Source organism: Lepidochelys kempii, chromosome 11 (genome assembly GCF_965140285.1).
Source record: "Lepidochelys kempii isolate rLepKem1 chromosome 11, rLepKem1.hap1, whole genome shotgun sequence".
Lineage (NCBI taxonomy): Eukaryota > Metazoa > Chordata > Testudines > Cheloniidae > Lepidochelys > Lepidochelys kempii.
This window is the reverse complement of record NC_136390.1, coordinates 18,672,288-18,700,167: the sequence shown is the minus strand read 5'-3', so window position 1 is coordinate 18,700,167 and position 27,880 is coordinate 18,672,288. Positions and strand designations below refer to the sequence as shown.

Sequence of the window (27,880 nt, the reverse complement as noted above, 5' to 3'; positions counted from 1 at the left end):
GCAGTTGATAGTACTTGGGATACAGCCAAACTCAAGTACGATGGTATGGATGTGTCTGGGACTGTTAAGTAAAATGTCAGCATGTACGTACGAGATTCTGCTTGTCAGACTTAACTTGCAGCCCCTGTAACTCCAGCTCAGATCTGTCTGTTCATAGAATGAATAACAGTCGTGGTCCTATTTTGTGTCCTGTCAGAACAGAGATGGTGGTGAGAACACAAGAACGTATATGGTGGGATATTGTTCCTACCCCTTTCTCCAGCAATTACTTTAATCATAGATGTTTCAAGGACAGGTGGTGGACCCACTTGCAACTCCACATCAGCGTCCTGGAAGCCTGCATGACCTTTCTAATGGTTCTCCAAAACTCCACAGTGCAGATCCCAGTGGACAACATTTCCAGAATGTACTACATAAACTAGCAAGGAGGTGTATGTTTGTGTCCCCTCTGCCTCGAGACTATTGAGCTCTGGATATGGTGCCTCTGACATGGGATAATCCAATGCTTGTTCTACTCTGAGGGGTCAGTAACAACTTGGTGGACTTCCCGAGCAGGCAACTGGTTGCCAGTCACAAATGGTTCCTGCAGAGGTCCATAGTAGAGTAGATATTCCTTTGCAGGGGACTTCTGATAATAAACCTTTTTGCCACTGCTGTCAATACCAAGTGCCAGAATCCTGTGCCCCCTGTACTACAGGAGTCCAGGGTTGCTACCATTTATTTTCCTTCTGCAGTGGTCCTAAGGCCTCTTCCGGCCTTTTGACCAATTCCCCTGATCCTCAGGGTGATTTCCAAGATCAAATGAGACAGAGCCAAGATCATTCTCATTGCTTTCTACAGGCCATGGAAATTTTGAGAGACAGACCTGCTGCACATCCTTTGAACTGCTTATCCCTCTCTCAGATCTGAGCAATATGGTCTTATAGCACCACGGTCAGATACTGCATCCAGACCTTAAGTCACTGCAACTGGTATTGTGGCTTTTGGCTGGTTAAGCACCACGGATAGAGACTGTTAGGTCTGGAAAATATTAAGAGCAGGAAAACTTCCGCTAGAAAGAAAAAGTTCTTGATATGGGCAGCCCAGCCTGGGCTAGACCCAGAGCAGACATCAATACCAAAGATCCTCAAACACTTATTGATTTCAGGGTCAGCCTCACCGCAATCTTGGCTTGTCATCCTGGTGCAATTGTGTTCAGTTTTTTCTCACTTGATGGCATAGAGGTTTTTCAAAGGACTCTTACTTGCCTGGGACCTCAACTTAATCCTGCAGGGGCTCACAGAGCCTCCCTTTAAACCTCGTTCCGAGTGCTGCTTACATCATCTCACTCTGGAACCGGTTTTCCTAGTTGTTGTCATTTTAGACAGAAAAATGAGTGAGCTTCAGGTGCTTATGGCTGAACCTCGCCACACAACATTCTATAAGAATAAGGTGGTGCTGAATCCTTACCTGAAATTCATTTCCAGTGTGACTTCTGAATCAATCTACCTGTCTTCTTTCCTAAACCACACACTGTACCAAGATAGAAGCAATTGCACACTAAATGTTATTGGGGACCTTGCTTTTATTATGTTGATGGAACCAAACCATTCACGCTGTTTCCTGCTTCGTTCCTGATGTGGTCGGCCAGTCCTAAGGTCAGGTCATCTCATCTTGGAAGCTATTGAAATGGATAATACAGTGTATCTCACTTTACTATTGTTGGCTGGTGTGCCTCTGCCACTGAACATCACTGCACGTCAGAACACAAGCAACATCCTATGTCTTCTTCAGAAATGTTTCAGTTTCCAAGATCTGCAAGGTGGCAACATGGAGTAACCCACTGACATTTGTAAAACATTATGCCTTGGGGCTTATCCACCAGGTCAGGTGCCAAGTTTGGGAGAGGTGTACTGCAATATCTCTTTGACTGATGTAGCTGAGACTCCTCCTCATACCATTTGGAGGGGATACTACTTGTCAGTCACCAGCGGTGGGAGCAACACTGATACAGCCTCGAAGACTGTGGTTCTTTGAGATATTGTCTGTGGATCCCATGACCTGTATTCTATCTGCACTTTTCAGAGTCCTCTTATCATGGGCTTTGAATTGTGAGGGAAGTAAAGGTCAGGATGGCTGTAACTCTCCTTCATGTCCTCACACGGGCACAGGATGCATGTGCATCCCTGACAAATATTGCTATTCAGAAGAATCTGATTTCATGCACAGAGAGTGGGATCCATGCTGACTAAAACATTTCAGAGAACCACATTTACTGTAGGGTAAGTAACAGTTCTTTCTATGCTCTGTTGTAGATGGTTGTGATTTTTATTTCTTAAAGTTGTGCACTTTGCCTGTAAACTCATCTATTTTTTGTAAATCTGTGAAATTCTTAAGATGTTAGTCTGTGATACAAAGGATAAGAGCTTTTTTCATTTAGTCTTAGGGTTCATTGTTTTTCTTTGAGTTATCACGTGAGTTTTATGATGGGCAAGAGGACAGTATGGGTTGGGTAAACTAGAGCTGATCTGATCTTATGCCCAAGTTGGTGGTAAACTTTTTAGGAATATATGTGCCCTTTGTTTCAATTTAAACTTTTTGTTAATCCTTGATTTTGTGTTTAGTCTTATCACGTTTAAGTCACAGGCAAAGGGTAACTAAATGCATCTGATAAATATCATGTTTATCTGATAAATGCATCATTCAACATGTTCTAAACCAGCCTTCTTAGTTAAATGATGAAAAAGCTTGAACTGCAAACCAGGAGTTAATTGTCTAAACTAACACCTGTTGAGAAAGTAGTACAAATCAACATCTATATCATTTAGCAGTTAATCATTTCGTGATAGGACCATTAATTATTGCTACATATAGCTATAACTTGTATTGTATTAGAGTATTCAGTACCCAATTCCTAACCTCTTGTTTGTTTCTTGCAGGGCCAACATGTCAAACATAATCCAAGAAACTTCTACAGCTGGAACTTCTTGTTCTGAAGATGCTGATACTAAGCTATCCTTCCTACCTGAAAAACTAAGGGAAAGATTGCTTCCTTTTCAGAAGAAAGGCATTTTGTTTGCACTTCAGAGAAGCGGCAGGTAAAGTGCTTATCTCATGGTATACTGAAAGTAGTAATTCTGTTTTAGAAATCTGTTTCTGGAACAGTTACAAAAGACTTATAAAAACAAGTGATAAGTTTGTAAAACATAACTTGCATTATTTATTAGTAATTCTATATGGCTTAAAAACAAATTTTAATTTTCTTAAAGAGTAAGTAGATACTAATAATGCTGTATTCCTGAGCAACCCTGCAATACCAAACCAGTGTCTATATGAAGGTAAAAATCAGTAAGGACAGAAAGTTTGTTTTATACTTCTACTGGGTTCTCAAAAACTGATTATTTACTCGTTTCTATAGTTTTTTTGGGGGGGGTTAAGGGCATAGCTGAGAGTGTTCAAGAGAAAAACTGCTTGAGCAGTTGAAAGGTAGAGAGATTTTGTTGAATAATGGCTGCTAACAAATGTGTGACCATTTCAACTGCATTCATTTGGGGTTGGTTTAAGCAGGCTTGTGGTGACTTACGAATTAGTACTTTTCTGTTATGTCTACTATCCTATGCTACAATCTAAATTCTTTTTTGTGGGGAGGAAGTGAGGAATTAAGGCTTTGCCTGTATTTTTGTAAAATTAACCTTTAAGATATTGTAAATTGGTGAAGCAAAGTCTGCCTGAATTTGCAGATGGGCTACAACAATGGTTCTGAGCAGCTCCTCTTTATTTTGATGGAGTGTTAACTCTGAAGCATAATTATGGTAATTTAAGAGTCAAATAATTGGTAATGCTGTACTGCTGATCAAAGCATACATTAAAGAAGACTGATCATATTATGAAGATCTGTGCAATCTACTTGAAAAGGATACTTCAGGATAGGTTGGAGGTGGAGTCTAGGAGATTGCTGCCATTTTATTCATACCTTGAATCATGTCTATGATAATCCATTGTGAGGGAGGTGATACTGAGGTAGTTGGAGCCAAAGCTATATAGTTTAAAATGAACACTTTTAACTTTGTCTAGAAGTAAACTCTGAGTCAGGACTGACTACAATGTTGTATGATCATTAGAGCTATTAAGTGCTTCTTATTGCCACAGAGATCCATATGCTATGTATATAATGTGTCAGTGTAACAAGTATGTTTGTGGAAAGAATTAGTGGAAAAATACCCCATGCTAATTTGCTATGATGACTTACAGTACAGAATAAAAATGAAAGCTGACAGCTTGGAAGATCACTGGACATTTTTGTGAGATGTTCTGTCCCACATACCCCAAATAACATGACAGGCACAGGGATACCAAGAATTTCAGTGCTCAAAGAAGTGGCATAACTTTTTTTTTTTTTTTTCTTCAGTGAAACAAAGTAACATTCTGAAGGTAGTGTTGCAGCATGTTTTGTTTAAAAATTCTTACTCATGGGCTTTTTTAAAGTTCAATCTTGCTTTAAACCTAAAACAGAACAGCACAAATATAGTAGTGCCTTAAGTTCTAAGGAGTGCTTAGAAACCATTTAGTTTTTTTGTGGAGGGGAAAGTGTGCGCTTTCTCCCCTAATCTCTCTCCAGTTTTCCATTTTTAGTCTTTGTCCTCAAAGTTTACCATGACATGGAACCTTTGCTTGGGTCAAGCTCTCTCTGAAATTCTTCATCTTAATACTGTGCATCTGGCAAAATAGATTTGCGCCGGGCAGCAAGGAGGAAGGACAGTCCAGTAATTAGGGTGCTAGCCTGGTACTTGAGAGATCCAGCTACAATTCTCTGCTCTACCACAGACTTCCTGTGTCCTTCCTTAGGCAAGCCACTTGGGGTAAGGGTACATTGCAATGTAATCCTGGGTCGGTGGACTCAAACGCTCAGGCACTAAATATTGACCATAGATTTGGAATTTCTGGACCTGGGTCTCTGACCCCTGCTCACGTGTCCACATTGCAGTACACAGACTCAAGTCAAACCAGCCTATCTTAGGCTTCCTACTGCTCTTCCCACCTGCAGCCTCTCTAGCCCTTCTGTTTGTGGTGCACTGTGGGAAAACTTGGCATCTCCTGGTACTTTACTGGAAGTTGTCTAAGCCTTCCAACTCATCCTTCCAAGCTGTATTTTGTGTCTGCATGCTCCTGGCAGCCAGAGCCAGCAACATGGAGAAGTCACTGTTGAAGAACTTGTCCTGCTTAGGCTTCATTCCCATGCCTGGAAACGGGCAGAGCATCCATGAGATGCTGGTGAATGTTTCTGTGGCCTTTTCTGACCTATCAAAAGCACCCGGAGGAGGAGAACAATACAGACGTAGCAGACTTCAACTGGATAATGCTGCTCTGACTCTCTGTATAGCCACTAATGGGCCTTGTGTAGACTGCCACTTCTGAAGCAGGGCCACAGTTGGAGACTGGTGGGATCACATAGGCATGTGGATGTGGTATGAGTAGCAGTGGGTCCAAAACTTTCACATGAACAAAGCCATTTTTCTGGAGGTTTGTGAGTAGCTTGCCCTGACCCTGCACTGTCAGGACATATGCATGATGGTAACCAGGCTGGTCCAGAAGTGGGTTGCTATGACCGTCTAGAAGCTGGCCACTCCTAACTGCTTCAGGCCCATTGCCAACCAGTTTGATGTTGACAAGTCGACTCTGGGTGCTGCGGTTGCGGAGGTTTGAGGTGATCAGTAGTGTGATTTACTCAAAAATGTGATGGGCATAAACAAAGTTCTTGAAGTAATGGCCAGTTTTGAAAGAATGGGGTTTCCCAACTGTGCCAGGGCCATTGATGGACTCATATGCCCATAGTTTGCCCTTTTCAAGGACTGCAATACATAGACTGCAAAGGGTACTACTCCATTGTTATGCAGGCTCTGGTCAGCCACAGCAGCCAATTTATGGACACCAACATGTGCTGCACTGGAAAAGTTCATGATGCCCGTGTTTTCCACCAATCAGGAGTCTGCCTTCATGGACAGGACAGGATGCTAGTCCCATCAATAGACACTGTCATAAATGTTACTCTAGGAGACCACACATAACCACTTTTGCCTTGGCTTATGAAACTGTATCCTGATCTCAGAGGCCCTGGCAAAAGACAGTTTAATTATACTCTCAGTAGGTACAGAATGGTGGCAGTACATTTGGCAAATTGGAATCCCTCTGGCGCTGTTTACAGAAACATTTGGATTCCCATGTCACCAGTGCTGTCCACGTTATTGTGGTTAGCTGTGCTCTTCACAATCTTTGTAAAGCTGAAGAAGAGTCATTTGCACTTGAGTGGACCTACGACAGCAGTGGATTGCTGAACTGGTACAGTCAGAGGGAAAGTACACATGTCACAAATGGAGCAGGATGCACCATGTGCAACAGAAATCAGGGATTCTTTGTGTGCCCACATTATGGACTAGCATGGACCAATGGAAGAGGGAGAAAAGTATGTTTATGAATGTATTTATACAGCATTGTCAATAGTAAATGATGTAGTATTGCTGTATACTATGAGTGGATGGGGATGTGATTGTCATGAAATTTTACTTATGAATGAAATGACCGCCTATGCAGTGGAGGGAAATGGGGGTTTGTGTGTTGTGAACTGGATTTTCATTATGGATTAATCTCAAAAGATATATTGAAAAATTGTTTGAATACAACTTTCCAAGTATGCCTTCTCATGTCCGTCATTATTCTTTGCGATACACACACACACAATGTGAAGCAGTGACGGTCATAAATTTTCTTAATGAAACAAAATCCTTTATTTTTTAAGATGTCTGTATTACAAAGAACGGTATTAAAGAATTGACAGGCAGGCCAGTGGCCATGAAAACACCAAAACCAACCATAAAATAAAGTGGAGTAGGAGCCTAGCCTCTTGTTGCCATTAGTGCAAGCAGCCTCTCAAACAGGTCTTTCTGCTGCACTCTATCTTCCCCCCTCAAATAATTTCCCTGCTCCAGAATCTGCACAGCAAGTCTCTCATCATATTCTCCAGCCTCTGTGCCTTTCCACTTGCTGTGAATCCTTCTCCCTTTGGTAGCTACTTGTTGGCCATGTCCAGGATGTCCACTGTAAGGTCGTCACGGACATGCTTCCTCTTTGACTGCTCCATAACAATGTGAAACCCAGGCTTCTGCTGGACTGCTGAGGTGAAGGGGTCTGAAGACAGACAGTACATCACTAGCTCCGTGCTTCAAAAAAGGTTCAGTATAGCATCAGAAAAAGTGCCTTTGGAATCTCAAGGTCCAAAAGAGATCTTTTGTGAAACTCGGTCTCAGTATACTCTCAGAGCAACAGTTAAGTTCCCAGATGCTCCATGGACACAAATGAAAGTTAACCAGAGTGTAAAACGAGCACACATAATGGTAAGGTGAAATCTACAAATGATAAATGTTTAAAAATTGCAGATCATTTTAGCCTCGTGAAGGAGGACAGTTGCTGTAGCTTACTACCTATGGTTTCTCAGTCCTTTCAGGCATTTCACATTCTCGAGGGTGTTACAATCCTGGAGGTTCCTGAATGGCAAAAGGACATTCTGTTCTAAGCTACCAGCATCAAGCCAGCCATGTGTGCCAGAGGGGTTTTCAAGCTAATGGCGATTGAGCAGCACATCTATGAATGTGGTGGCCTGGAAAATATGCAGTTCTCTGAAATGTGACTATTCATCTGGTGTTCCTACTATGGGAAGAGTTTGCAGCTTATCCACACCTGGGATTGGGTCAAAATTCATCAGGGAATCAACAGGATGTTGTACTACCATCCTCATGGATTAGAGACTCCCTATAAGCGTCTGAAAACTCTCTCTGCATTTGTGCAGTTACCTGGATGCAGCGAGACTTACATTACAGCCTGCTCAGATTCCAGCTGCCTGTCGACTACATGCAATTTCATGACAATATTGACTCCCAGAGAACTGCGTAGTGAGTACCCCTGCTTCCCCAGCACAATTCTGGATTGCACACACCCCACCCTCTGTATTTCAGGCAATGATTTAGTCACCCATACACTACATTTTCCCCCTCCCCCAGTACAGTTTACAGCAGGTTTGTTACAGTGTGGCAGATTTATACAGTGCACCATATTAAAAGGGAAGACAAATTAATGATCTGAATTGTAACACCCCAGCATGTCATTGAAAGAATGTGCAAGTATCTAGTAAAAATTTCATTGTAAATGCTTGTTTAACTGCTTCCTGGTATCCATTTTGAATTCCACATAGTGTTTGTGGGGATGGGAGCAATGACAAGGCGTTGGCATGCATTCCACCATTAGGCGATCAACAGTGCTACTCACAGCTTGTAATAATAGCATAGGGTCAAAAACTGGAAATCCCCCCATTTGATTATCAATAACAAACATGGAATCAGACACTTACCAGGCTCTGCGACTATTTTTGCCTTTTCCATTTCTGCTGCCCTTTCCTTGGTGGGCTGCTCCTCTAGGGGTTAAACAGCTCCTCCGAGTATGGATCCAGAATGTGCTGAAGCTGGTCCTGCAGCAAAGCCGCCTAAGGGACCAACATGAGCACCAGAGTCACATCGCTAGCCTGAACAGGCCACTGTTGGCTCCCCCCTGGCACTGTGTTAGAATCAGGGGTCAGAACGTCACTATCCCCACTGATCAGACTATCGTGACCCCCTGAGGGCTTGAAGCAGTGACCAGCACCCAATAAAAGGCCTCGTAAAAGAGGCAGGATGATGGAGCGTTTCCAGAGGTGCAGTTCTCATCCCTGGCTTTTCGACAGTCATTCAAGCTGCTTAATCCACTCCTTGCATTGGTCACAAATCTGTTTAATTCCCAACACTTGCCAGCTTGTCAACTGTTTCTTGAGTACACATGGTTATTTCTGGTACTCTTACCAGGGTCTTTCTCGTCTTGCACCAGAGATTTGTAAGAATCTGACTGTGGTCCTGTGACCAGTCAGCAGCATTCTTGGCAAAGGACTTCTTGTTGGTGGCCATAGCTCATGCAGAAGACCGTTCCCTCTGAGGGTGCATGAGAACACCACCAGAATAAAATGGAAGGGTTAAATGCCAAGCAGCTGTACTTGAACCCAGGTGGGTTGCTTCTGTTTCCTGGGAGTCATTTGTCTAGCCTTGGGATAGAAAGGCCAAGAAACACTTTAGGATAGCGTTGGCAGACTCTCAGAATGCAAGTTTTAGGACCCAGGCCTGAGCTGCATCCACAGTGCAACATGATGCCGTTTAGACCCAAGTGCCAGTGGGACTTGGGCTCGGACCCACCTTCCTTGGTGGATCTAAGAGATCAGGTCCTGAGGGCTTTCCAGCCTGAGTCAGGCAGATTTGTGTGTAGATGGAAAGGAGGTTCAGGCTTGAGCCTGAGCCTGGGCTTACATTGCAGTGTAGATATACCCTTGTTATCTCTGTTCCTCAGTTCCCCAACTGTAAAATGAGGACAATGAGTAGTATTTCCTTATTTCACAGTGGTATTGTGAGGATAAGCACATTAAAAAATCATGAGGTGTTCAGACTACAGTAGTTGGGCTCTATAAATGCCTTCCATAGGCAGCATAGACTGCATTTGAGATATGTAATTGCATTGCTTCATAATAGGGCTGTGCTGTCACTAGCTAAGAAGGCAATTGCAGTTAAATGGATTTCTAATAACTTTGAAGTAAAATGATATTCAAAATTACAAAACACTGTCTGATTAATCATACTTGTTTCTTTTTTTCCCCTCAGTGCATTATGTAATTCCCTTTAATGTTAATTAGTTACTTGTGTATATTTGAGGGAAACATAAGCCTTTTGGAATCTGTTATACTGAATGTATGATGCACAGTTGCCTCAAGGAAACTAATAAAAGATAGGGTGAGAAGAATTTTAAATAATCGGCTAAATGTCTCCCCCAGTTTTTTTTCTTTTAGATGCAGTATTTGCCTAGACTGAATATCTAATGCTCTTCTGGTTTATTGGAATAGGGTCTTCTTTTCAACACGGATATAATATTGTCGATAATATAATGTAGGATTTATAGAGGTTTTTTTTCTCAGCCTAACTTTAATCAGTAGAAATCAGTATGCTGACAAATACAGTATCGTTTGGCGTGTGAGAGCGAGGATATGCTCAGTGATATAGTGAAAGTGAAGTAAACTCTTAAGGTAGAGCAATCTGAGGTGATGTAAAATCATAGATTGCTGAGAGAGACTGGCATCCAGTCAGGAAGCAAGACTATCTACAACTATTCTTCTTCCCTTCAACTGAAACGTGTGCAACCCTTTATTAAGTATTCTCTACGGGAGCTTGTGCTTAATTTATTCCCACTGCTATTTTTAATTTCAAAATGTGTAATCGAAAAGAAGGAGCATTTCAGAATTAAGAAAGAAGATAAACTAATACCATACAGAATATCAGTGGTGGTTTGTGTGCTGTGCAAAAATCAAACGGGTTGGAGTACTTATGTTTTGTCAAATCAGTTAGAATGCTGGCAACCACAGCAGTAGAAAAAAGGGGCTTTTTGAATAGCCAAAATGAGATAAGGAAGAATGGGAAGAAAAACAAGCTTTATATTTGCAAACCACCATACTAAGTATATTATATAAAATAATATTGAATCATTCATCCCTTACGACAAACTTTGTACTACTAAAAATGCAATGTTTCAGAGTAACAGCCGTGTTAGTCTGTATTCGCAAAAAGAAAAGGAGTACTTGTGGCACCTTAGAGACTAACCAATTTATTTGAGCATGAGCTTTCGTGAGCTACAGCTCACTTCATTGGATGCTCATGCTCAAATAAATTGGTTAGTCTCTAAGGTGCCACAAGTACTCCTTTTCTTTTTAAAAATGCAATCTTAATCTTGTGTGGATGGATCTATATTTTACAGATACTCACACAAGATAACACCTATTAAAACTACAACTTGACTTGTCTACACTGTGTTTTTAAAATAGACCTTTCTCTTAGTGTAGGTGTGACACTGCACCCCATATTCTTCAGAGTGATATTATTATGGCATAATTACGATGCATTTTGTACAAGATAAGTCATGTGAGGCATCATTGGAAAAGTTATGATTTGCTGAATATGACCATCCTATTTGTATGCATGTATCATTTTTGTATCTGAAGTTATGAATATTGACTATGTATCTCTATTTCAAATGTAGTTACACCTGGGTAATGCCGACTAGACATGTTTTCAGTCTAAATAGCTGGGTTGGGAAGGGCCTGTTCAGGGTAATGGGCCATTAGAAAGAACAATAGGCCTTAGGAGAAGCTTATCTCCCACCTGGTCATCCTGTCTGAGAACACTCCAGACAGCCTGTAAGTAACGGCTGCTACGACTATACCAGGACATGTGACCGGACCACATGTCTCTGGATTCCATCTTGGGATGTCATATAATGGAGCTTTGAAAAAGGAGGTATAGTTTCAGACTTTGCCTTTCTCCACCCTATGAGATGAACAGGATACAGGGGAGGGAAGAGGCAAGCCTGCTCAGTGAGGTCCTAAACTCTAATGAAGTCAGCAACAGATGGTCTGGGGTAGAGAGTGGCTTGGGAGCAACACTTCTTCCTCTTATTTAGTGATTCCATAGTATAGAGTGTCTGAGAGGAGGAGGTAATAATGGTATGTTTCCAGTGCATTGTAAACCTGCATCTGTGGGACCTGGGCTTTGCGTCCAAGCCTCCACTTGAGCATCCACACTGCATTGTAATCCAGGGCTTGCAGTTGCTGCACCCAGCTCTCACAAGTCACAACCATGCTGGCGCACCCATTCTGCATTATCCTGATCTCCTGACTCAGGTCTGTGGCTTGAGCTCTGTTCACGCTGCAGTGTCACAGGCCTTGACCATAAGTCACGCTTGGACTTGGGCTCTCATCATCCCCACCACCATCCAACCACCACCACCACCATCAGTGTTCTGGGTCCTGAGTGCTTGCTGATTCAAGTCTGACCTGTGTGTTAGGCTTGGGCTCAAATATGAATCAGAGCCTGGGTTTACTGTGCAGCGTAGAAATACCCTATGGGGCCAAAACAACTCTAGGTGGAAGGAAAAGCAGCAAATGGCTTAATTTTAGGATGGGCATTGTATTTGGTTCTTCTGTCTACTGTTCTGTTTTGTTATTGCCACTGACTGGATTGGTACGAGAAAACTCAAGTGTAACTTCCTCCTAAGACAATTATTATATATCTTTCTTCTGAAAAAAAGTGGTTTCTCTTTTCTTCTCCCTTCCCTCCCCTCCTCTCCAGTCTGAAATTAAATTGCAAATCCAAATGTATTGTGTGATCTAAAAACGTCAGTGGGTAGGTGCTATCTAATAAGATGTACAAAGCACCTCACTACATGATTGACAGTTTTCATGATAGCTACTATTAATCTGTGATTTACCAACATCATTAATTAACATTGCTTTGCCTATTGGCATGCATAAGAGACATGCTACTATTTTGTTCCCCCATGGACAGGTTGGCAGAACAATTTTGTTTTAATTTTATCCTCTGTAGAAGGAGGAGTCCTGTAGGTGTAGGGGGGTGTAGGCCACGGGACTGGGGGGGAGAGAGGCCTCTCTTCCCTCTTGGGGTGGGGTGGGGGGGAAGAGGCCTCTCTCCCCATCCCAGCCCTGAATGCCCCAAGCTCCCCCATCATCGTCCCCCACCCACCCTCTGTTTCCCCTCCTCACCCTACACGTCTTCCAGGTGCACCTCTGGCTATGCCGCTGTGTGCGCACCTGCACTAATCAGGTGCATGGCCCTTGATGGCCTCTTGTGCGGTGGCGCATACCTTAAGAGGGAACACAAATGCACGTGTTACTTTTTTGTGTTGTTTCCTGGCATTTATTTGAAGAATTGTATGTTGCTGGAAATCAATATTGTGACTGAATATTATACCACCTGCCCTGGTCTGGGCTTTCAAAAAGAAATCCTCTTTATTAGTGCCAACTACATCATTTAACTCAGTGCTTCTCAGGTGTCACTGTGAAAACTAGAACAGTTTTCTTTGCCATTGCATTCACTTTGTTTTTAAACCACATTATTAAACTTTCATTTAAGAAAAGCATATGCAATTAATATTAGCTAGACTTTAATGTAAGAGGTGGCTATACCATGAAGTACTTGACCTTCCAAGTAAACATATTGTGTGTAATTGTAACAATTTGATAATTTTTCAGTGTATAATCTATATGGCAAAAAGTATAAATATTCATAAAAACTGTTTTAAAAGAGTTTCTGTGCAACTTTTAGGCATATTTTTTCTTCTTGATGATATGTTGGGGTATGTATTTTTGACATCTGACTCATTTGACTTTCATTCTTAAATTTTGAGATTAAGCCTACTGTTGTTTTATAAGAAAAATATCAGAGCCTGATCCTGTATCATACAGAGCGCCTTCAATGTCTAGTGATGTCTATGGCTTTAATGGTGTTCAGCAACTTCCAGCGTTGGGTCTTTAAGCACAGCTAATATCAAACTTACTAGTAAGCCTACACCAAGCATACCACCGTTCCTTACAAATACAATCTTGTATCTGTACCTGGAATGGTTTTATTAATATATTTCAAGTATTACGGGTATATTCCAATAATTCTATGATTTCTGAAAAACCTGCTCTTAAAAAAATCTCTGATAATGAAGATTCCACAGCCTGCCTAGGCAAATTATTCCAGTGCTTAGCCACCCTGACAGGAAATTTTCCTAATGTACAACCTAAACTGCCCTTGTTGCAATTTCAGACCGTTGCTTCATCTCCTATCCTTAGAGGTTAAGGCGAACAATTTTTCTCCCTCCTCCTTGTAACAACCTTTTATGTACTTGAAAACTGCTATCATGTCCCCTCTCAGTCTTCTCTTTTCCAGACTAAACAAACCCATTTTTTTCAATCTTCTCTCATACGTCATGTTTTCTCTGGACCTTTAATCAGTTTTGTTGTTCTTCTCTGGAATTTCTCCAATTTGTCCATCTGTCCTGAAATGTGACACCCAAAACAGCCCCTCAGAGCTGACAGGGAGAGGAGTCCTTCCCCTGGCCAGCCCAGCCCAGGCCTGCTGGAGCTGCTGGGGAGAAGTGCTCCTCCTCGGCCCAGCCCAGCCCTGCCCTGCCCTGCCAGAACTGCCACGGCCCAGGAGAGGTGCCTCTCCCCTGGCCACGAGCTGCTGCGGCGAGGTCCCCAACCCTCTGCCCCAGCCCTAAGCCTCCTCCCATGCTCTGAACCCCTCGGCCCCACCCTTTCCACACATCACCTCCATATTGGTGCACATAACAAAATTCATTCTGTACATGGACATAAAAAATTAGAGGGAACTCTGATGATCAGCCCCTTTTTCCTTTTCCTATAGGCTCTGTGCTTACTCCCAGTAATCTTTTTGAGATGATTATTCATCCTGCTAGGTCTGGAGCCTTTCCCTACATGTTTCTTCCCCTTATTTGAGATGTAAATTTCAGATAGTTTTTGTATAGTTGATTCAAAGAAATTTGAAGCCTCCTCCATATTTAAGTCCTTGAGCTCTTCAGTCCAGGTGACTTTTTTTTAATTAATTCCCTGTATTTCCCAAAATCTGCCATTTTGAAGTAAAAAATCGTAGTTGATTACCTGGTTTTGATTATCCTTCGATTTAATTTAAACTGAATCAGATCATGGTCACTTGATCCAAGATTATTTCCTATGACCAGTTATTTTGTGATGTCCTCCTGCTTACTAAAACCAAGTATAAGACTGCCTCGGATCTTGTTGGTTCAGTGACAACTTGATGAAGAAACCTGTCATCTGTCACATCCAAGAATAACTGGGCCCTACTAGTGTTTAGTAGCATTTATTCTTCAATCTATAGCGGGAAGTTAGTCTTCCACTGTGACACAAATTCCCCAAAGTACTTATCTTCCTAATAATATTAGAGATTACTGTCTGTATCTGAGTCTGACCCTAGGGAATCTATAACAGACCCCTAACACCATCACAACCTTTTTTACAATCCTTGCCCAAAGTGATTTTGACCCAAACAATAGTTTTGTCATTGATGTGCTATGCCATCACCTTTATTCCTCTCTCTCCTAAACAGCACATCCACTTCAATATCTGTATTCTAGTCATGAATGCTATTCTACCATGTTTCTGTAATCCCTATACTATGAGGTTTAACCTCCTGCACTCGTAGTTTGTTTCTCCGTTGTGTTACCCAGACTCCTTGTGTTTGTGTACAAGCATTTCAGTTGTTTCCCTCAGATCTCACCCAGTTTTCTAGCTTGTGGTGTTCCATTATCCCTTACTATCTCTTCATTTAGCTGATTTACTTGTTTCTGTGTATTGAAGCCATGCTTGGAGATTTCATGAGTCCCTTTCAACCTTCTCCCCTCATCTCCTAGTTTTAAAGTCTTTTTTTATGAATTGTGCCAGACTTGATCCTGGGAAGTTAATACCCCAGTTCCTCAAGTGGAGTCCATAAGTCAAGAAGATTCTTCTTTCTGAGAATGCCTCCCAACGATCAGTCATCTTGAAACCTTCCTCATAGCACCAATCCTTGAGCCGTCTGTTGATATTTGTTATCACACCTGCATCTGCCTTCTGTAGGGACTGGAAGTATCCTGAAAATCACCTGACCTTCCACTTCTTTTAAGCATCTTTCCCTGCTGAGCTTAGTCATTCTTGACCGTTCCAGAGGAAATCTAGCATTGTCATTCATCCCAACATGCAGCACAATCAGTGTATTTTTCCCTCCTCCCGTCAGACTCCACTTCAGCCTCATGTTCACATCTCATATCCTTGTTCCTGGCAGACAGCCCACTTTTCTGTTCTCTGGATCTGGTTTGATGTCAGGCCTGTGAATTCTTCTGAATATGGAGTCCCTGATCACATAGACCTCTCTTCCTGGTGTTGGTATGAATCTGTCTTGCGTTCTCTCTCATAGTTTCCTGTACATGATCCCCATTTTTCCTTAGGCTTCAATCCCTGGCTATCTCAGTCATCAATTCTTCTTTCTGGAGGGACTGTCTTTTCTTTTAGTCTTCCTTCATGTTTATGAAGAACTCCATAGACATGATGATCATGACTGCTAAATTTCTAGTTTCTAGATCACTGGTCTGAATCCACTAGTTTCCACATCAAAAGATAAGTCACCCAACAGTCATAACGTATGTGAAATAAGTGGATATTGGTCTACTTCATAAAAATTACCCCACTTGGTGAACTACATAGTCTCAGAAACCACGGATTGAATGGGTGTAGAGAATGAACTGTTAACTCTTGCTATTAAAGCTTAATCTTGAGTAGGGTTTAAAGATGTGTTGTTAGCTAACATTCTGAAGCCTAGTGTAGACTTTGTCACATGCTAAGCCTAGGCTTCAATTTGACCAGTTTAGCACGTTAGTATACGCTGCCTTGTCTACACTAGGCTTTTAGAATATTAGATGATCGTATTCTAACTAACACATGCGGCTGTGGAGGCAGTGTCTCCAGACTGAGGTTGAGGAACATTGGAGAGTCAGTGTATGATATTGCACAACCACTCTCTGTCTGTGCTGTAGCTCTTCTGTGAATGTGGCATGTCTCTAATGCTGCCAATCTGGAACATGTGATGTGTGCTAAATTCACTTTTAAAATACCTATGTAAATCAAGAGTAAACAATGCCTAATTTAAATCATTTGGAACTCTATTTTTAGTGGAGTAGCCCAGGTTATTTATGCAAAGAAGTCCTCTCACTTTGTTTTAGTTTTATGACTGCATACTGTGATTACTGACACAAATGTAATGGCTGCTTGCACACTTCTACATAAAAATATATTCAATTCACATACTTTAAATAATCATGGGTAAGATATTAGTACTAAAGTGTTGACTTGTGAGTAGGAGGCAAATTATGTGTTGTAGTGTTATATAAAACTGACTCACATGAGTGGGTGAGAATCCCAAGAATATCAGGACACCCACACGAGTGAAGGCAACATGTGAGCTTCCTCTGTACAGTATGTTTCCAACAGATTGCATAAGGCTTGTGTTTATTGAAGAAAACTGCATTATTTTTTCATAACCTTGGTGAAAAATCACTTTACTACTAGAACTTGTTAAAGTGCTTTTGCTTTAACAGCTTTTCTTTCAGAAATATCCTGTGACGGGGTGGGGCCAGATGGCTATAGGAGAGTAATAGAAGGCAGATATATTAGCCTCAGGCTAAGTAGGTCCCTTTTCCCTGGATAAGGAACAGGGAAGGTTCCAGAAGAATCAGGAACCTTCTAGAGACAATTAAGATTGGCTGCAGGTGTTCTAATCAGCCTATCAAGAAGCTGCTAGAATCAATTAAGGCAGGCTAATCAGGGCACCTGGGTTTTAAAAAGGAGGTCACTTCAGTTTGTGGTGTGCGTGTGAGGAGCTGGGAGCAAGAGGCACTAGGAGCTGAGCGTTTGAATGCAGACTGTTGGAGGACTGAGGTGTACAAGCATTATCAGACACCAGGAGGAAGGTCCTATGGTGAGGATAAAGAAGGTGTTGGGAGGAGGCCATGGGGAAGTAGCCCAGGGAGTTGTAGCTGTCACACAGCTGTTCCAGGAGGCACTCTAGACAGCTGCATTCCACAGGGCCCTGGGCTGGAACCTGGAGTAGATAGCGGGCCGGGTTCCCCCCCAAACCTCCCAACTCCTCGTCAGACACAAGAGTCGTGTCAACCTGGACTGTGAATTCAGAAAAACAACCAAGCTGAGGGCTGCCGTGAAGCTCCAAGGCGAGCAAATCTGCCAAAAAGTGCAAGACCCACCAAGGTAAAGCAGGAACTTTGTCACAATACATACAAGTGTAGGGCTTCTGTTCTCCCAAAGTTACATAAAGCTCTTGATTTTTTTTAAAAAAAAATCAGTAAATAAAGTACTAAAATTAATCAGAAGCTTAATTTGGCTGTATAAATAGCTACATTAGGTTAAAACTTGATAAAGGCTATAAACATTCATTTATCAAGGGGACAGAAGCTAACTGTCCAGGTTTAGAAAGAAACTTCCTTCATAAGTGTGTTACTCTGCAGTTGTATATTATGGGGATTCTCGCAGTATCCCCTGTTGCATCAGGATCTAGCCACTGTCAGATAGGGCTAGATGGACCACAAGTCTACACCAATATAATTATTCGTATGCTTATAATATGATAAATTGTACAGTTAACTAGATACAGGTTGTACTGTATTATCTAATTTTGATTGTAAACCTGCAGGGACAGACATTATGTGGTACCAAAAACAGAAACTGCTCTATTTAAGAAAAAAAAAAGACAAGACTCGTGCATTTGAGGCATAACGTTAACAGGCCAGAGTGCCGTAAATAGGTTAAATTCCTATAACTACCTACTAACCTGCAGATGTTAAGATACCTATGTATGTGGCATCTTTGCCACCCAATCTGTTTTCACAATGCTCACATTTATGAGACTACATTTGATGTATGCTGTTGTAAGGTACAGTCCAGTGTGGCAATGTGGCTACTGGGTCTCTAGTTAACTCACACACATGCCCAGGAGTTTCAAAATATCATTGCCTTTTTGGTGTCTGCTGTAGTAAGCCATTCTTTAACATAAATAGTTGGTTTGGCCCCCTTGAGTACCAGCAGTTGCTTCCCTGATTAGCAAGACTTCAGAAATAATTCCCTTTGCCTTTTCATACTCAGGCCTTTTCTGCACCTGAGGTCACAGAGCTAGGTTGTAGATTCCTTCCCTGTTCCTACCACCTGCTTGATTGATCCCAAGCCCAATCCAGTTCTCTCCAGGATTCAATGTCTGGACAGCCTGCCAGCACTTCCTGTTCTGTGCAGGTCACTCCCAGGGGTGAAAGTAAGTTAGAGGACTTACCGATACGCTGGAGTCCTGAGCAGGGGGCGTGGCCTCAACCGGAAAAGGTGTGGCCTTAACCGGAAGAGGCAGGGCCTTAAATCCCCAGGCCCTTTAAATCTTGATTTAAAGGGCCCAGGGCTCCATCTGTGGTAATGGCAGCTGGAGCTCCAGGGCCCTTTAAATCCCCGCCAGAGCCCCGCCACCTCTACCCCAGGGCTTCGGCAGCAGGGCTCAGGCAGAGATTTAAAGGGCTTGGGGCTCCAGCAGCCGCTACCGCCCAGGCCCTTTAAATCCCCCCGGAGCCCCCTGCTGCTACCCTAGGGCTTCGGTAGCAGGGCTCCAGTGAGTATTTAAAGGGCTGGGGCAGTAGCGGCGGCTGGAGCTCCAGGGCCCTTTAAATCCCTGCCACAGCCCCGCCACCACTAACTCAGGGCTTTAAATTGCCATCTGGGAAAGCCGGTCCCGTTACGGTGCACCGGCTCTTACCAGTATGCCGTACTGGGGCTACTGGCTTGCTTTCACCTCTGGTCACTCCTCACAGGGAACAGCCTAAATCCTGGCATGCTGCCATCTTCTTGGCTCTTCAGATTGAGCTACATGCTCCCCTTTTATCCTATAGCCTTGTCACATGACTGTCAACTGACTTTCCCTCTCCCTATTTCCCATCAGGGTTTGCTTCAGCTTGGTCACGTGATCCTTCTAGGGAATTCAACACCCAAAATACCTGGTCTTACAGGCTCAGAGTCTTGCAACAGGACTGGCTAACACTGGACTACAACTGTTTCTAAAGGAGATAGACTACTCTGTTACATATACAAAGAAAATATGAGCATGAAATTCTCATTTCCTTCCCCACTGAGCCATATTATAATGCAATAAGGCTGTAGGACAGGGGTGGGCAAACTTTTGGCCCAAGGGCCACATCTAGGTATGGAAATTGTATGGCGGGCCATGAATGCTCACAAAATTGGGGGTTGGAGTGCGGGGGGGTAAGGGCTCTGGGGTGGGGCCAGAAGTGAGGAGTTCAGGGTGCAGGAGGGGGCTCCGGGTTGGGGGTGAGGGCTATGGCTGGGGATGAGAGGTTGGGAGTACAGGAGAGTGCTCCAGGCTGGGATTGAGAGGTTTGGAGGGTGGGAGGGGGATCAGGAAAGGGGGTTGGGGCACGGGAGGGGGTCGGGGTGCAGGCTCCGGGCGGTACTTCCCTCAAGCAGCTCCTGGAAGCAGTGGTATGTCGCCGTTCCGGCTCCTGTGCGGAAGCGTGGCCAGGTGGTTCTCCGCGCTGCACTGTCCGCAGGTGCCGTCCCTGTAGCTCCCATTGGCTGCAGTTCCTGGCCACTGGGAGCTGCGGGGGCAGCACTTGGGGCGGGGGCAGCGTGCGGAGCCTTTTGGCTGCCCCTACGCGTAGGAGCTGAAGGGGGAACATGCTGCTGCTTCCGGGAGCCGCACACAGCCATGGCACACGTGGAGCAGGGCAAGCCCCCGACCCCGCTCCCCAGCAGGAGCTCAAGGGCCAGATTAAAATGTCTGAAGCACCTCTTACTGTTAATCTACCGGATCACGATAGCATGTAAGGGGTAATTCTAAAATATGGACATCTTAATTTTAATAAATTTAGGTACTCTGATTTCCACTGCAAATGAAACTTTATTTTAGGGCTTTACTATTTTAATGTGAACTTTCCTCTTTTTTCTGTGTGTCTTCTTGCCTTCCCATTTCTTCTGTTCTTTCTTCTCAAGGGAACTCCCAGAGCTCTAAACTTACAAATAGTGTGGTGTACTCTGCCTGCGGAAAGGTGGGCCATCTCTATTTTGAAATGTAGTCTCCATACACAGGCCAGCACAGCCAAAAATGTGCAACTTTGCTTAGTGTTTCAACCGTTAGTACACGTGACTTACTCCACTCAACAAGCCTAGCTTGTATGACAGCAACCACGCTCCGAAACGACACTCGGGCAGCACAGAATGGTTGGATTAGCAGATGGAGAGTTACTGCATCCCTACTACATTATATCAGCAGTCCTCAAGCTTCAACCATATCCCCTGGCAGGCCAGCTAGCTTGAGCTTTCAGCACCACCGAACTCATGCTAGAGATTTTTGTGTGTGGATGAGAGTTGGGTTAGGGGAAAAACTTGAGTTATAGCTCCTGCTCACGGTGCAGTGAAGACAAGTCTTCAGTCTGCTTCTGGGGATAAATTGATGAAAGGTATATTTTATAAACTGTGTGGCATTCTTCCACTTGGGTAGGGGAAAATTCATGATTCCAGGCTCAGTGCAAAGTCCTGTTTTTGGCCTTTGTAGGTTAAGCCATTCATAGGATCACCCTGATTGTAGAGGGTGTCTGTCTTCTCCTAAGAAACCATATAATTAGAAATATTTAAGCACTTGTAATGTGCTAGAGCATCATACAGAGCATGAAAGTAGACAAGGTTCCTACCTTAGGATCTTGGAATCTAAGAATGATACTATGAAAAGGGACACCAGATGCCTGTGTTGGGAGAGTAATCTCTCTCTAGTTGGCAAGAAAGCATGACATTCTTAAAGTTCGTTAGAAACCTTTTTAGTATTGCAAGATAATCCTGGATTATCTGGTTTCATAGCCTAATAAGGGCGCTGGTCATGTGGTTTAGCATGACCCCTTAAACTATATTGTCGCATGTATTTAGAGCAGGGTTTCAAACGCACAGTGATGGAGCTTAGAGAAACCTTAAGGGAAGGAAACATTTAAATGAGTTTGTGAGGGGAGAGATTAACCTTCGTTATAGTACCTATGTATCCACTTCAACGTCCTTGTGCACCTCTCTCTTTTCCCCACATACATGTACACTTGCCATGCTACCTGATCAGGCAGATCTTCCTTTTTAACTTTTGGTGTCTGTATTTTAATGGTGGACTTCAGACTTTGCTGCTTTATTCTAAAGTAAACACATTAAACAAAAATAACACTGTTGTCCCCCAAATCACTCTGCATGCCTTCTTTTATTAACTGAACTCCTGAGTGACATCACTGTGTATGGAGCCATTGCTTTTCCTACCATTACAGTGGTACACCAGCATGTGCAGTAGGTTGGAGTGAGATTCTAATGCTTGTTGTTGGAATAACAGCCAACTTCTCAGACACGTGCACAGAGATTCCGGCACTAGTCACTGAATCGCTATGAAAGCAGATATAGCCTTAAAAATAATAATAAAAAAATCTTCCTTTTTTTCTTAAAAGACACTGAAGTTATTTATCATTGACCATAATGTTCTCAAAATGGTTGGACTGTATTACTAAAGAAGATGTGTGTCCAAGACCTCTAATATTGTTCTTCCTACTTTCCTGAAACTTTTGGTCATGTGGGCTGATCCTATAACAGGATATGAAACTGAGTGACTCATAGCTTGGATTTGCATTCTTGGATATCGTTATTATTAAGGTGTCATATGAACAGATGGGATATGAATGATGAAGCCTGGATTGAGTAACTACCAGTGCAGAGGAAATGACTAATTGAACTTCAAAGAACAAGAAGTCTGTCTTCTTGCAGTCAAAATATGTGAACTAGAAATACAGATTTGTACCTTCACATGTATCTGAAGATCTGTTTCTCCTATTTAGCATGAAATTTTGATTCTAGTGTTGGCAGCTAGTCTGAATACATTAACGTAGGAGATAGTGAAGTGAAAGCTTTTAGCTTAAACAGAGATTTCCCTTTAAAAAGATTATGTAATACTAAATAGAGGTCTTTAAGTCATAAAGCTATGATTTGTGTGTCTTATGAATTCTATATATTCAGTCTACAATGACAGGTGAGTGGCTATATTTTCCAATATCACTCCAAGTGATCATAAATTGGAGGCGTTTCAGTACAAAGCATTCAGTATACATGACTTCCACAGCATGGCTTAACTTTCCTTGTCCCAGACTCTACGGGACAAAATCATTTCTCAGATCTAGAGATCTCAAACTGTTGTTGCTATATTAGCTGTGCACAAATTTAAAATTCTGATTGTGTAACAATGAACAGTGTATTGGGGTTGAATCCTTTATCTGGGACCCCTGAGGCGCTGCAAGCAGGCTTCGGGGGTCTATCAAGCAGGCCCAGCATTAGACTTGCTGGGGCCCAGAGCGGAAAGCCAAAGCCCCACTGCATGGGTCTGAAGCCCTGGGGCCCATCATCCAGGGTTGAAGTCGAAGCCTGAGCAATGTAGCTTCATGGGGGCCCCGTGTGGTGTGGGGCCCCAGGCAGTTGCCCTGTTTGCTACCCCATAATGCTGGCCCTGGCAAAATATGCAGAAAAAACAGTTGTTGTGGCACACGTGGGTCATGGAGGTTTTTATAGCATGTTGACGGGGGCCTCAAAAAGAAAAAAGGTGAGAACGCCTGCTTTAAATTATTTTTAGCTGTAATCTAATCAAAATATATTCTGTTCCCAATCTTTTATTAGTTCAATGCTAGAAAATTAGATTTCTCATAATATATGGTTATCTATTTTCCTCTCTCTTTTTTAGAATCTCATCTGAAGTGTCAGATCAAAACTTCAATTTAAGATTGAGCCTAAATCAGCAGTTTTCAGACTACAGTAGAATCTCAGAGTTATAAACACCCTCAGGAATGGAGGTTGTTCATAACTCTGAAATCTTCATAACTCTCTGAATAAAACGTTACGGTTGTTCTTTCAAAAAGTTTACACCTGAACATTGACTTAATAGAGGTTTGAAACTTTACTATGCAGAAGAAAAATGCTGCTTTTGAACCATCTTAATTTAAATGAAACAAGCACAGAAACAGTTTCCTTATCTTGTCAAATCTTTTTTAAACTTTCCCTTTATTTTTTTAGTAGTTTACATTTAATACAGTACTGTACTGTATTTGCCTTTTAAAAAAAAAAAAGGTCTCTGCTGCTGCCTGATTGCATACTTCCAGTTCCAAATGAGGTGTGTGGTTGACCAGTCAGTTCGTAACTCTGGTGTTCATAACTCTGAGATTCTACTGTAGTTTTCAAAATCAGCAACCTACTGGTGACTTGTGGATCTGCACCTGTTCATATTCAAGCAGTGATGCATCCTGTTATTTGTAGCCTAATGCAGCACTCAGGGATTTAAACACTTTTCTGAGCCATTAACCAGAGTTTAGAGAAGCACTCTTGTGCACCAGGTTCATGCTATTCTTCGGCCAGTGTGTCTTTGGTCAAATATGCAGATGACTCCAAAAGTAGATTGCTAGTGCAAACACAGGAGGACAAAACCAAATTACGTGTGACATTAAAAAAAGAGAGAGACACAAAAAGAGAGAGAGAGAGCTTTAGCAAAATAGGAATATGTCATTGTAAAACCACAAACATTTGCAGCAGGATTCTGTATGAGGTCTGTATGAGAGGTTATACAAACCCCACACTGGAGAAGATGGGATTAAGGAACATTTGCTCCAGAAACCTGTGGTCCTTACCGGTATCTCATGCTATGCTATTAAATATGCTATATAGAGGTCTCATATTATTAACACTGCATTACTAAAATTTCATTACCCTCACATTTATAGTATAGTATCTACTATACTGTGAAAAGAAAAGGAGTACTTGTGGCACCTTAGAGACTAACCAATTTATTTGAGCATAAGTTTTTGTGAGCTACAGCTCACTTCATCGGATGCATACTGTGGAAAGTATAAAGATCTTTTTATACACACAAAGCATGAAAAAATGGGTGTTTACCACTACAAAAGGTTTTCTCTCCCCCCACCCCACTCTCCTGCTGGTAATAGCTTATCTAAAGTGATCACTCTCCTTACAATGTTTATGATAATCAAGGTGGGCCTTTTCCAGGACAAATCCAGGGTTTAACAAGAATGTCTGCAGAGGGGGGGTAGGAAAAAACAAGGGGAAATAGTATAATGACTTAGCCACTCCCAGTCTCTATTCAAGCCTAAGTTAATTGTATCCAATTTGCAAATGAATTCCAATTCAACAGTCTCTCACTGGAGTCTGGTTTTGAAGTTTTTTTGTTGTAATATTGCAACTTTCATGTCTGTAATCACGTGACCACAGAGATTGAAGTGTTCTCCGACTGGTTTATGAATGTTATAATTCTTGACATCTGATTTGTGTCCATTTATTCTTTTACGTAGAGACTGTCCAGTTTGACCACTGTACATGGCAGAGGGGCATTGCTGGCACATGATGGCATATATCACATTGGTGGATGTGCAGGTGAACGAGCCTCTGATAGTGTGGCTATCATGCACGTTGATTATCATACACATTGTAAGGAGAGTGATCACTTTAGATAAGCTATTACCAACAGGAGAGTGGGTTTGTGTGTGTGTGGGGGGGGGGGGGGGAGAAAACCTGTATTTGTGCTGGAAATGGCCCAACTTGATTATCATACACATTGTAAGGAGAGTGATCACTTTAGATAAGCTATTACCAGCAGGAGAGTGGGGTGGGGGGAGAGAAAACCTTTTGTAGTGGTAAACACCCATTTTTTCATGCTTTATGTGTATAAAAAGATCTTCTATGCTGTCCACAGTATGCATCCGATGAAGTGAGCTGTAGCTCACAAAAGCTTATGCTCAAATAAATTGGTTAGTCTCTAAGGTGCCACAAGTCCTCCTTTTCTTTTTGCGAATACAGACTAACACAGCTGTTACTCTGAATACTATACTGTGGAGTATTGTAAAATTACTATACTGCACTTGTCAGCATAAATGGGTAAGGAACAGTTTTGTGATGTAGTATCATAAATTTTCTTTATTACATTTGGTTAGTAATTCATAAGAGTTGATAAACTGTACTGAATCATTAATGCAGATTATTAGCTAAATTCTGTTGTTCTGTTGTGTAGCACTACTGTGCATTCATAAACACGTTTCTTGTTCTGCTCTAGATTCCACTGTTAATTAGTGGATCATTCCTCTCCTGGTGTATGTGGGTTATAAAGTTTTGATATCTTTTACAATGAAATATACTATATAGGTGCAAGATATTGTTCACTGAGATTTGAAATGGCTAGTTGTTTCAGAATGCATGCTTGTTCTGCAACTAATTGTTTTGCTCATTTTCTGAATCCATGTAGTCAGTATAAAAAAGAAAATCAGAGTTGCCCAACAGAGACTGCCACAGCATGAGAATTAATTAGAATGTGTGTACTGGTCTTATAAATGGATGATTAATGTACAGAAGCAATTTTGGAAAGAAGTTATTAAAATGAAGATTTACTTTATAAATCCTATGGTCAAACTACATAAACTTCAGTCCAAGCAATTAACAATCAATATGACATGGACAACATTAATCACTAATTTTTAAGTGAATGAAAACTGAACTGATGTTAACATTAAGACAGAACTGTGTATTAGCTGACAAGCAAATAAACATGCTTTCTAAGTGCATATTAAACACTCTATTGGGCAGACAGTGAACTTCTATTAAAACAAAAGATTCTCTCCTAGCCTCAGTTTTTGTTACTCTATATTTAATGTATAAAATGAAAAATCTTTAAGGCCCGTAGACATGTCCAGCAGTTAAAATCAAATTTTTTCCAAAGCTATGACTGGTATATTGCTTGCTCAACATGAAAAATCTTTAAACACTGCTTAGACAATATATTTCTGTTGATGGCTCTAAGAAAAGTAATGGAGCTGAATTCTACGTTGGCAGGGTGCATCTTATTGTGCATTAAAGAAACTTGTAAGTCAGTGGGACTGCCAGGATCATTAGTCGTTTAAAGGTGGAATGGTGACTGTTTCATGTGCAGAAAGAATGTGCTTCTGATGCCAGTTTCCTCAAGGAATACCTTTCTTATTTTTACCTGACACTTAAGACTAGGTTTGCATTTTAAAAAGAGGGTTTCAATATCATAGTATAGAATGTGCATATTTCTCAATAATGCATTCTACATTCATTCTGAGCCTCAAGATTGCTTATGATATGTGCACATGAAGAATATTCAAAAATCCTTCTGAGGGCTTGTCTGAACTGGCGAAGTGCATTAGAGGGGTGTGCTTTGGAAAGTGCTATAACTACCCCATATAGATCTTGCTGGCCTTTAACACAAACTAGGTACCATTTTAGAGCATGCCAGCAGAGTTTATGTGGGGCTGTTAGAGAGGTGTGATTTGTAAAGTGCTCCAGTACATTTTGCCAATACTGTGTAGACAAGCCCTGAGTATTGCATTCAAATATGAAACACAAAAATAAAAAAAATAGCGTGGCTACTAGGGTTGCCAATTCTCCAAGATTGGCCTGGAGTCTCCCAGAATTGGCATTGATCTCCTGGTGACTATTGAAAGCAACCCAGGAGATTTTAATAGGATATTTAAAGAAAATGACATTACGTCATGTTGGGGGAAAAAAATATCTCCCGGAATAGCTTCAGTCAGAGTTGGCAACCCGAGTGGATACACATCTTTGTATAGAATCAGTACCCTCTTAATTAATACTCCTGAGTTCCAAATCAGGAGAGTGTAGTAATATGGGAGATTTCCTTAGAAAACATAAACTTTCTAAAACTTGATATCAAGTATTAGACACACATTTACCAGTGTGTAGGCATCAGTTACTGGAAAATATCATTTATGAGAAATGGAACCAGGAACTGAATTGAAACTTTGGGTTATAATCTATCAACAAGTTTTGTGTGTATATGCATTATAAGCGGGGTTAACAGCACCACCTATTAATGTTACCCAACAGTTCCCATTATACGATTGTTTTCAATTACATACAACTCTGACAACCTTTAACTGTTCAGGCTGAAATTTTCCAGATGGGGTGTCTTCTGGCTGATTGATTGATTTTGAGGATGGGGGGTAAGAGGGGGAAGGTTTTCATCCAACATGGTTTTAGCCATTTCTGAGAGCAAGGCGAGGGAAAAGTATGTTTTCCTCATGGTTTTTAAAAAAAAAAAAAAGTGTCAGTTTTTTCTTTGGAAATCTCTAGCACCCCCAGGAGTTGGAACAGGGGCTTACATTTTACAGAAGAGTAGTCTTTGCATCAGAGATAATATGCCTTTTGCCATTGCCATGAAAATCTGACCAATTTGGCTCAATTATAACCCTTTGAAAAAAATCAGTTTACACATGCTCAGTACAGACTGGCTAGAGATTGGCAGTTAAATTCCCCAAAGAGTCTGTC

The 27,880-nt window shown here is 41.9% G+C and overlaps 1 protein-coding gene across 3 annotated transcripts in view; it reads left to right on the top strand.

Moving 5' to 3' along the window:
* Positions 1 to 27,880, top strand: part of ZRANB3 (zinc finger RANBP2-type containing 3) — a 128,458-nt gene that overhangs the window by 5,900 nt on the left and 94,678 nt on the right. For 2 of the 3 annotated variants that reach the window (XM_073305335.2, XM_073305334.2), the window contains exon 2: positions 2,919 to 3,077. In XM_073305335.2, coding sequence (XP_073161436.1) covers positions 2,926 to 3,077 — 152 coding nt within the window. In that variant the 5' untranslated portion in view covers positions 2,919 to 2,925. Of the gene's footprint in view, positions 1 to 2,918; positions 3,078 to 27,880 lie in introns of those variants that run through there. The other variant, XM_073305336.1, reaches the window with a different exon arrangement.